The following is an 11,959-nucleotide window of genomic DNA, read 5'->3' on the forward strand; positions in this document are numbered from 1 at the left end:
AAGGAATTTCATGCCCAATTTCTGATCTTGGTAGACAGACTGCATTACAACAAATTAAGAAAAGTCTTTAGAAAAATATAACTAATTAATATCACCCTACTACCTACATATCCTGATCTTCAGTCCTTCAGAATTTTTTTTAAGTACTGTAACTGCTTGAAAGTGCTATAACTGTGCTTAAATTTAAATAGAAGTAATGCTTAACACAGATCTTAAACTCTTAGCTCAACTATACTTTGCATCTAGACATGAAACTAACAGAAGTCTTTAGAAAAATATAACTAATTAATATCACCCTACTACCTACATATCCTGATCTTCAGTCCTTCAGAATTTTTTTTAAGTACTGTAACTGCTTGAAAGTGCTATAACTGTGCTTAAATTTAAATAGAAGTAATGCTTAACACAGATCTTAAACTCTTAGCTCAACTATACTTTGCATCTAGACATGAAACTAACAGAATAAAGTTAAACTACAGCCAGCACTGCCACAGGACACCTGGACACTCAAGTCTTCTCCAATTCACACCAAGTGTGATACAAACTATTCTTCTATTGAAAGGCCTCATATCTCTTGAAGACAAACACATGCAGAATGTTTGGCTAACTTTGCTATGTATACAAGAGTTCTCCACTGGACATAAAACCTGTAGCATAACATACTACTCATTATCAGAACAGATAACACTCTTCATCCTTTACCTTCAAGGCTGCTGTGCCAGCATACTGCCGGCTTATGGCATCTCCATTGTTCGCCCATATTATCTGGTAGATTCTATTGCATTTAACTGGCAAAGGCTGTTCTGGTGGCATGACACCCAGTTTTTTGAGCTGGAATTTGACATACACATTAATATAAGGTTCAAGATAAAAATCATTGTCAATATCAGAGCTTGATAAAGAAAATGGGAACACTTGCCAAGCATTTAATTGTTAAATTTTACATGATCTGAAAAAGGAACCCATTCTGCCAACTTGTCAGTTTAAATTCATTGTAAGCAATGAATCACTAATTCATTGTTAAACATCATATCACTGGGTGCAGCAGTAATATATTAATTATGAATGTAGGAGTCAGTCTTCAAAAAAATTAGCTGAAGGAAAACAAGTTACTCTAGATGACTGAAGATATAGGAAATGTTTTTATTTTCTATAGAGAACTATCAAAAGAACAGACATCACGGAACTTTAACATAGATAAATACGTTAATGTTTTCTATTGCAAAGGCATTCGTGACCTCAAAGGTCTGAAAATAAAGAAATGGAATCTCTTTCCAGTTACAAGTAAAAGGACATGCAATTCTTAATCTTTTGCTTCTAAACACTAAAGCACATGTAGCAGCTCCATCTTCAAACTTACTCCTCTGCCAAAATAAAACCTTAAAACAACTTCATATGCTTTGTTTATTATTAATGCTTGTGCATTTTGGATAGTTACTGTTTAACGCTGATACTGAAAGTAAGATATCTTACTCTTCAGAACAACCAGTACTTAAGTCTTCCTAAGATAAGTCTTGGGTACAACACAAACTTTAGTCTTTTTACACACACTAAATTGATAAAGCAGCACATACGTAACTGCAATGTAGTCACTAAATGTTAGGCCAACTGCAGGGATAACTTGGACTAAATCATAGGCAAACCTCAATTTACAACCAATAAAAAAATGCTCAAGCACTCTTTGCAAGTTAGATGAAAATTGATACAAGTCTGTTCATTGACTTTGAAAGCCCTATCAAGTTTCCAGCTGAGAGAAAACAAGTCCTATGGTTCGAAGGAAGTGCGAGGGTAAGGTATACAATTCCCAATCTTCCACTTTATGTCAGTCACCTTCCAATGCTTAGGGCATTTCTCAGTTATGAATTGACTCTGAAGTACTTCAGCTATAATACGAGAATGCTTAGCACATCACAGGGTAATACTATAGCAACAATTACTGAAGTCCTCTTCACAACAATCTATATAACCCTTGATTTTGAAAGATTACCTTTGAACTCACACAGTTAACATATATAGAAATCCTATTCTAAAATAAAGACTCTGGGAATCCCACCCCTTGTCCCCAGTACTCCTTCTATGTCAGAAGTTCATAAAAGCAGATGACAAACAGGAACTGCCTGATACAATGGTTAGAGCCATTCATTCTTCATCCTAATGAAGGATCCGCTTTATCCTTTATCCTTCACTCTAAGCATAGTCAAGGTTTGTTCATTTTGGGCTGGGCTATAACTGAGGCTTCGAAGTTTCAGTTACAGTACTGCTAAGTCTTCAAAAGGGAAGACAATCATCACTGAGCTTCTACATCAAAAAGCAGATGGGGGGTAAAGAGGAGGAAGACTAAAGGAAGGACTCTGAGTCTGCTTCAGAATGCCTTCTCTATACAAGGAGAACTATTCCAGAGCATAGTAGTCAGCCATCTGGGATACCGATATCATGAATTAGTTATTCCTCTACACACAGAAGAGAGAACTAATCTCCCTACCTGCTGCACCACAGTATTTCACTTCAAAGCAGCTAAAATAGCATCCAACTTCTAGTTAGTTTTTAGTCCTTTAACATGGAGGAATTTAGGGGGGGGGCGGGGGGAGAGGAGGGTGAAGGTGTTTTGTTTTTAAACTTTGTATTACTGCATAACTTAAATTAAAATGACTAAATTAAAACAAGAGAATCCTCTCCAAGATGTGACAGACAGTCATTTCTTCTCTAACGGAGGACACTAGACATCACTGTTTTAGAATGATTTCAAGTTACTGTAGTTGTACATATTACTTTCAGCTTCATAGCTCTCCAAGTAGTTTGCAAAGATCCTTTTCAGTAGAGGTTAGTTTAGCAATTTTCAAACACACAGATTTCCTTGTGAATAATAATTAAGTTCTGAGGTACTCAGTACTTGAAAGAGTACATTAGTCATACATGCCTGCTGTTCCATGACCACTCTTGCAATAGCAGCCTGCACAACATTGGTACGATCCAGGCAGTCCATGCAGTTAACTCTAAAAATTCCTTCTTGTTTACAAATCACACCAGCTGGGTCAACCCTTTGAACAGAAAAATAGAGCAAAAGCATACTGAGACACTTAAAATCCAGTGTAATTTATCAGCTTCTACAAACAGTGGAAAATTTTACACATTGGGTACTATTTATAGCTGCATTCATCACCCCAGCCACACCCCACTCAGAATTAACTACTCTTGTTCCCACTTATCCTCCTCTTTAGGCTAGGCTAGATATCCAACATACATCCTTACTGGGGCCATAAACTCAGTATCTAATCAGATGTTGAATTCAATTCATACATATATAATACCAGCTTTCAAGAGAAAAGGCATTTAATTTCAAAAACGTAGAAGCCAACAATAACGACAGCAACATCTCACTCACAAAATACATTGAACAAGATACAGTAATTGATCGAAGACTGCAGCCATGCTCATTACCAAATGCATGAACTTTAATCAGTACAAACTAAAGGTCAAACATGCCTACTGTTTTCAGTAGTAAGGTTGGCGTTCTAGGGTTTGCGGGTCAAATACCAAGTGTTTCACATTAAATATAAGAAACCCTAAAAATGTTAAATGCATTCAGCCTCAGGCAGGAAACAGCGTCTGAGAATTTTTGCTGTTACGTGTGTAGAACACCAATACTTCAGAACACAAAAACTCTGATGCACAAGCTGGGCACCAAGAGAGGAATATAAAACACACAGTTGTGACAAAATCAAGGCCTCTGAATAGGTACTGTTTTATTTTTTTTCTACAAATATTTCATACTAGTCTAAAAACAGTTAAGTACCTACCAGCACCACTTCATGTCAAGAATAATATCATGAATGGCATCAGTCAGTGTTTGAACATTTTCAAACTTCATTCCTCGGCTAAAATACAGAATTCCACAGAAGTTAGTTTGAACTAGAGTAGTGATTTTTCTTTACTTAATTATTTTATATTATTTGTAATGTTAACGAAGATAGTGTTTTGTATAAGTGGGAGAGACAGACATTCTCTCCTGCAATAAACTTTAAATAGCAGCCAATATTCAGAACTATTTTAAAGTACAGTTCAATATCTCAATCCAAGGCAAGAGATTCCGATCTTCAAATTCTCAAGAATTTGCATTCTTGAATGCTGCTTCCATAAGGAAGAATAAGTGTGCAGCTGTTCAGGCACGTGCAACATTCTGTTCTCATTTTAGGCACAGTCTCAACAAAAGTAACTGCTATAGATTTGAAATTGGGATGGCCTACCCTGCTTTACCAGTGATTCTACAGAAAAAACACCTACAGACACATCATCCTCTCCTCCTCCCACCCCACCAGGTTGTTTTCAGTATTTTTCTCTATTCACTCATGCTCACAGTGCAAAAAGAAACAGTCCTGGTCACTACAAGAGTTCTTAGGTGAAAAACAAACAAACAAAAATGAAAGCTCGTTTAAACAAAAGAGTAAGTATCAAATCAATTCAGGATGTCAACAGTCCTATAGAAAAGAAGTCTCAAAAGTCATTACTATTTTGAGGAGTTTTTCCCTTTTCCCTTCCTCTCTCAGACAATATCTACTAATGACATACTTATTCGGTCATTAATGCTTTCCCAGGCCAGATGCAATCCCTAGATTAAGCTAGGAAATTAAGATTAAAACAGTTTTTAGACCCCATATTCATACACAAATGCAGTCTGCTTGAGGGAGGCATGAGAAATACATGCCTCTGTGACAGATCACGTGCTTAGGCATGTGAACACGGCACTAGACCATGCCAACATCAGAGTGGAGTCAAAGCCAGCAACTACTTATACTGGATTAAAATGAAATCCAGTGTATTTTATAACGGAAAAACAGCATCAGGGTCCTGAAAGAACCCATCGTATGTTTACAGGAACAAGCAAGAGAAACAGAAGAATCGGTTGTAGGAAAGAATTAAGAGCAGAATGCTACATAGTTTGAAAAGCAGGTCAGCCACAGCTTTACATTCATAGCATGTTTAAGAAAACTCTCTTGCTTAAAATGCATAACAACTTCTAAGCTTTGCCTAATAAATAACTGCATATTTAACAGGTCAGGGACACAAGATCAACAAACAACAGTGCTTGGTTACCCAAACTTGAACTTTTATAGTGCTTTAGTTTACAAAACATATTCTTCCTATTTGAAGGAAAGGTGTTTCATGCAGAAGTAGAAATAATAATGGCTTTTCTCCTCCCTCCTACTCTCCTTTCATGCTAATAAAAAAAGATGCAAAGTGACATTTTTAAAAGGTTTCTTACCAGTGCTCATGGAAGTCAAATGAAACGTAGGTCAGATTTGCATTGTTGTACAGAAGAACTTGTTTAAGGTAAGCATCTCCAATAATCTTCTCTCTGCCTGTCTGATCCACCAAATTAATAATAACCTGTTCAAAAGTTTAGTTATTTAACACTTGTCATCTGCTACACAAATTGATTAAATATATACCATGGAATAACAAATAGCTCAAGAGTTAGAAGATTTGTAGGTAATCTTGCTGAAGTTACAATCTTTGCTAGATTGTGCCCAAGATCAAATAAGCTCCAACAGTTACCTGCCTACCTGAATTTTCATACAGAGAAGCTATGAATTCACAGGACAGGTACACAGAAGTGGGACTTACACATTTCTGTAAGTTATTGCTGTTTTTTAGAGGTTACTTGCAAGGATACTTGAAAAACTTTGTAAAATTCTATTTATGTACCACCCTTCCAATTGTCAATGAGCTTCGAAAAAACCACAACCCGTATCACCAACAAGAAAAACAAACTAAAAACATTAACTTGCAGCCCCTGCATTTTCATAAGATGACTATTTTATCATGTAGCACTCACCTGCTTTTTGTAATTTTTCAGCTGTTCTTCAAAATGTGCTCGAAAACAGGATACTGTTTCATTTTCACCTACAAGGCAAAGCAGTGTTAGACAGAAACAGCCTGTTCAGCAACAAGTCCTGTTTGAAGTATTAAATCATGCCCAAATCTATACTCTAAAAAACCAAGATAGCCTTGCTTAAAATACTTAGATACACAACATAACACATTGTACAGAATTACTTTTAAGGGTCTTTCACCAGTTTGCTCAACTTCAACATTGTTGTTCTACTACTGTAGTGTACAGGAAACACCATTCTTAAATTTTGCTTTATTTTGCATTTTCTGCAGAGCAGATTGGACAAAAATTTAACTTTTAATAAGCCTGTTTAATCCTTCCACATATACACCACACCCCCACATAAACATCTCTTCCAAAAGAATAGTGCTTATATTTGTTTTGCATCTTTTGGAAAAGCAAACTGAAGTACAAAAAAAGGTTTGCAAATTGCAAAGGAGGACATGCAGGACAGGGGATAATACTGAAAGTGTTATCCAGTTCTTCTAGAGGACAAAACTACTTGTAAATAAAAACCAAAAACGCTATCCAGTTGCTTCAAGGCACCACTGACTTCTCAAAGTCTCAATTCCTACCTGTAAATCTATCAAATTAAATGCAATTCCTCAATATTTTTTTGAAACTAATCCTATTAGAAAAGAAGGGAAAAAAAAGAAAAAAAAAGATGAACAAAAAAAAAAAAGAACTGCTCAGCTATATAAATAGATGTCACAGCACAAGCTTTCAGTTGGAACTAATCAAGTGTTGCTTCCAAATATCTGGGGGTGGGATTGAGAGGTGTTTTATTTTGATTTCCTCACTTCATGAATTTATTTGAATTTCCATTTCCATAATGTGGCAACAAGTCATCCCCCTCCAGTAATCTCCAGGTTATTTGGTATAAAAATCATAAGAAACCCAAATCTGTTGATGCATCTTCCTTAAGTTTGCAATGATAGTAACCACTTGTCAACTTAAAATTGTGTGCTTTGCCCAAATTCCTAAGCAAGCTCAAAGGCCCATTTTACTAGGTCTTACTCAAGACACAGGGAAAACCAGTCCTTTAACTTTCCAACATCACAGCCCCTTCTGAAAGACCAGATTTCTTTTTTTTATTTTCAGCCCTAAAAATAGTCTTCTATGGCAGAAGACCGGACCTGCTAATGCTAGAGGAGAACGTGAATCCAACACACAAGTTGGACTTGCAGAAGTACAAACTTACGGTCTAGGATGCCAGTCAACCCAATCCAGTAGGAGTCTGATTATACAAGATCATGAACGTACTAGCTTCCTTCCAACAAAAGTTTCTCCTTTACAAAGCTAAACCTAGAGAAGATTTTGTTGACCTCTATCTTTTAAGAAAGTTCAAGCTATGAATACCTAGTTCATACAAGCATCCAGATTTGCCAGTCTTGTCAATATTCTTACATGTTTTGGCTTTTGTATTATCTTTGAGTAGAAAAGGAAGCAATTTAGGTCTGACAAACCCCACTAAATAGTACTTAGTTTCAGAGAAGACAAAAGCAAGCTACAAAACTGGTGCTACATGAAATGTTTATGTTTTCCCACATTGAAATAGCAGTTCTTAATGCAGAAGGAACCTCAGCATAAGTTAACTTCATGGACAAAGATAGTTGTAAGACATCAATGTCTAAGCAGGTTCTCAAAAAAGAAAGCCAAATTGTCTCCCTTCCAAACCCAGAAAACACTGCAACAAATCAGACTATATATAAAACAGGTACTTCATCAAATTTTGAAATTCAAGACCTGTTGGAATTTACAATGGTCAAGAAGTCAGAGCTCTACGTAGGTGCAATTAGAGTAGGAGTTAACTGGAGTCAAGTCATTACTGTTATTCCTGGCTTATAGAAAATGCCACTTAAAGACTAGTGGTCAAGCAACACTCCAATGAACCTATTTCTAAGGGAACTCTGATCTTTAGGTATTCTACTCAAATACTTACTCTTGTCCAGTCGGGGCCGTGGGTTGTATCTATATCCAACTTGGCTCCAGAAAACAGGCACAGAGCCTCTTGTTTGTATAAATGAAAGAGTATGATTATGAACATGAATCAGTTGTTCCGTCTCAACATAATTTGCCACATTTCCATTTTTATCAACACCTCTTCTCTTATACCGCATTCCTAGGAGGAATGAGAATGATCAATTCATATTTAAGTATTAGTGTTAAACACTAATAACTTCTGTTACTGTTTTTGAAAACAGTAACACAAGAAGAGACTTCTAGCCAAAATCTATGATCAATAGTAAAAGTCACTCCTATCCTAGTCTAACCCCCCAAAAGTTATGTTGGCTATATGGATAAAAATTTTACTGATATACTACGGGCAGCTGAAAGCAAGTTGACAGGGCAAGGCAGTCTACTGGCACTATAAAGTCCCAGATATATCTAGTACACCCTAAAGGATACATTACTTCCTGTTCTGTCAAGTTTAGCAGAAAGTTTTACTTAGTGCTTAGTATTTTCCATGAACCTAAAGGCCACTTTTACTGACAGATGCTCCACTTCTTAGAGTAAGAGATCCCACAAGCAGTCCAAGAAGATTTGCACATTCCACAGAACAGAAGACTTCCCCGCCTTGTTTTAATCTGTATAACTAATTCTGCACATTAAGAACAGATACTGCTCTTCTGACTACATAATTTTTTGCCGAGCCATCTCTGATCTGATAATTAAACAGAACAGATAAGTGTTTGCATATGGAGGTTTGTACATCCTTTACTCAAAGGAGAGTACATCACTATTTCAGAAAAGATGCAGGTGGTAGCAAGGGATGGGGAAGGAATAAGTAAAAAGGGTGGGAGAAAGATTCAAAGCCATGGTTTATAGCATGGAAATTCAGTTTCACAGAATCAGAAAAACTCTGTTCCAAGTCCTGAAATAGCACTGGACCAAATTTCTGAACTGAACCCCAACAGCACTAGCTAAGGACTATGGGAGAAAAGGGAGTGTAAAGGAGAGAAGGAAAGAAGGAGAAGGAGTGTAAAATACCTATCATAGGGGCCTTTATAGGGTCACAAAATGTCAAAGCAGTTTTACAGCATTTAATCAGAAGGGGGCTTTTAGACTAAAGCATCAGATACCCTTTACTTATGTGTTGCCACCAATAGTGGCTGTTACACCAAGACCCAAACTAAATCATTGCACAGGAAACTTCAGCTCCCTTACTTTTGATATCTCAACTTTTGCAGACACTAGGCTCTTGCTCTCTTAAGCTTAAGAGCAGCTGTCTTCCTTTATCTCAAGATATCTCTCCTTAAGGCCTTGGGTTTGCTGATAATTTAGTGCAGTGATTTTTTTTTTTTTTTCCTAAATCACAAACAAGCTGCCTGACAAATAAAGAATCAGTGTGTTTAACATAGAATTATCTTAGGCTTTCAAATCAGTGTTTCCTCTGTTTTTTGGGGTGCGTTTGTTTTGGGTTTTTTTAACTAAAATATTTCAGAAATAAAAACACTTTGAACTCTTGGCTAAAATCATGTATTACAGAATGAATTAAACACACAACTTAAGCCTATAATTATTCATCAAAACATTTGATCCATTTACTGAAACAATCTTTTTGTGTCAAGGGAGAAAGTTCTACACGGTTTGTGCTCTGGACTAGCAATCAGATGAGCATAGTGTCATGAATAGTAAGAGGGAATCAACAAGCAATTTGCCCTCTGCAATTCAGTTTCTGCATCTGTAAAACAAATTAGTATAAATAAGGCATACTGCAAACTAGACACTACCATGAAACCCTCAAATATTTACTCCAAGTTGTTCTGACACATAATTTTCCTGGGAACTGAATTAAATGCATTGAAGTGAGCTGTGGTACAAAGGCCAGTCCCATATCAGGGTAAGCTCACCAGGTTTTTTTCTTGTTTTGACATGTTAAAACCCTAACTATGTAGGAAAGGAGTTGGACACAGTGGAGAATATCTTAAAAAAACATGATAGACTGAAATGGCTTAGAGTTGAACAGGACCTCCTAAAGCGTGAAGTGATTCAATCATTCTTTCTGTGCTCCTAAGGACAGGGAATAATTTCTGTTTGCCTTGCTGCTATTAGAATAAGTCAAATACGGTGCAAGACCAAAGCATGGCTCTTATTTCACACCTTGGCCCTACATAAACATCTCTTGGGATGCAAACAGGCACAGACACACATGCCTTTTCAAGTCTCTATTCAGCTGCTGTCAAGCCCTCAAAGGAAGACCTTTGAAAATTTAACTCCCACCCAGGCCTACTGAAATATATCAAGACAGAGCTGTATGCAAGGTCCTAATCGAGGTGTTCTTTGCAAAGATGGAACTTTATCTCAGAACTGATACACTCAGATACATTCAGTGCCTAAGAGGAGGCTAGTGAAACTCACTTAGTAGCCACTAAGTAACGGCTGTGTACTGCTGTATGCGCTACAGCCTTTTCTTTTCCTCCTATAAGACGGAAAGGCTGTAGCACGTACTTTGACAAGAGCTGACCATCTGCTGAACAACACAGCAAGTTTTATCTTCCACATCCCTCTCCAATGTTCAGGAACAATCCCAATACCTTGAACTACGTTTGCCTACCAGCTCTGTGCCGACTCCGACGTGAAATAAGTGCCACCAGAAATGTTGGATGAATGTCATCTACACAAGTTGATTCCTGGGGAGGAGTTTCAGGACTGCTCTTATCATCATCAGAAGATTCACTATAGTTTACTACAAGGTCTTCAATTTGCACAAATCCTTGTATGATGGGTACAATCCAGAAATCCACTTCAGCATTCTAAAGATTACAAAAAACATTTACATTCTTGTTGGTTCTACATTACCTACAATTATTTCTGCCATTTCTCATGTTTATAAACAGTTGCTTCACATGCTTTTCATGTTTTAAGAAATTTTTGCCATATCCTTGTCTTATTTCTGTAGGAGATACCAGCATTTTTCCTCCATTAGTCATAGGGCTTTTAAATCAGGAGGAAGAAAGAGAAAGCAACTTAAGATTCTTCTGTGGAGATGAAGCAAGCTGAATCAAGGCAAGGCAAAAAGTCCCCTTCTACTCCCAGCTATCTAGGGATAGAAGAGAACCCTACAATATTTAAAAGCTTTTTTTCTCCCCTTTCCCCAAAGGGAGTTTTCATACAATGTTACATCTGATGTTTAAACACATTAAAAGCTTAAAGTAGTAACTTCTCATGTCAAAGACAAACACAGTTAGTTCAGACAGAGCAGCAAATATTGGTAATTTATTACCTAGTTTCTGCATTAAGGCAGTTTTACAACCTCTTATGTGGAGATACAGCATATTACATTTGTATAGGTAGATAGACAAAAATTTAAAAGTGTAATGTTGTTAGCCTGTTTTCAGCAAAACATACTAGCATAAGCTTTATATGGGCCAACTTAGCACCCAAGCTAACTGGTTCAGGGCTCTGTGCATTAATGCTTTGTCACCCTAAAACCTCAATTTCTTAAGCAGTTTTTAGATCCAAGTTCCATACTAATTCAAGGTTATCCATTTATATCTTGTAACATGAAAAAAATACAACTAGTTAAACTCCTGCATTATCTACAACCTTTCACAGAAGCATCACCCTGCTCTGACTCCATAAGCATTAGTGCATATAAAATTACTAATGAGAGACACACACAGGGTGTTAGGCAAGATGTCCACTGTCATCTTTTTAAAAGAACCTAAGACTTGACCTAAACTGGCATACAGTAGTTAGTAACTCAGTCCTTTATCTAGGAGGTTAATTTAAAATTAAGTGAGATTATATATTAAAAAAAAGAGTAGTTGTTCTATGTTTCTTTGTTTGTGCCCATTAGCTAGGAAAATACTTTATGTACTACTCTGAATAGCTGTTCAGAATAACTTGTTCTGCACTACCATTACATTGATCAGCTGCTCTGTTCAAGGAGAAAAACAGTATTCTCCACTTAGGAAGACAAAAATCTTGTCTCAAGAAAATTTTGGAATTCGGAGTTTCTTTCTTTTTGGCTCCTCCTTCTTACCAAACAATCAGCTCTGTCCAGGGATAATCCATTTCACAGTGTCCTGGTTTTGGCTAGGACAGAGTTAATATTCTTCCTAG

At 36.8% G+C, this 11,959-nt stretch overlaps 1 protein-coding gene across 1 annotated transcript in view; it reads right to left on the reverse strand.

The window, feature by feature from the left end:
* INPP5F (inositol polyphosphate-5-phosphatase F) overlaps nt 1-10,684 on the reverse strand; it is a gene marked incomplete at its 5' end in the record, with an annotated part of 19,070 nt that extends 8,386 nt beyond the window's left edge. Inside the window, 7 exon segments of the mRNA XM_009585377.1 lie at nt 703-831; nt 2,918-3,038; nt 3,798-3,875; nt 5,261-5,385; nt 5,834-5,901; nt 7,833-8,012; nt 10,449-10,684. Of these exon segments, the coding sequence (XP_009583672.1) occupies nt 703-831; nt 2,918-3,038; nt 3,798-3,875; nt 5,261-5,385; nt 5,834-5,901; nt 7,833-8,012; nt 10,449-10,684 (937 nt within the window).
* Nucleotides 10,685-11,959: the final 1,275 nt, after the last annotated feature.

Source organism: Fulmarus glacialis, unplaced genomic scaffold (genome assembly GCF_000690835.1).
Source record: "Fulmarus glacialis isolate BGI_N327 unplaced genomic scaffold, ASM69083v1 scaffold2079, whole genome shotgun sequence".
Taxonomy (NCBI): domain Eukaryota; kingdom Metazoa; phylum Chordata; class Aves; order Procellariiformes; family Procellariidae; genus Fulmarus; species Fulmarus glacialis.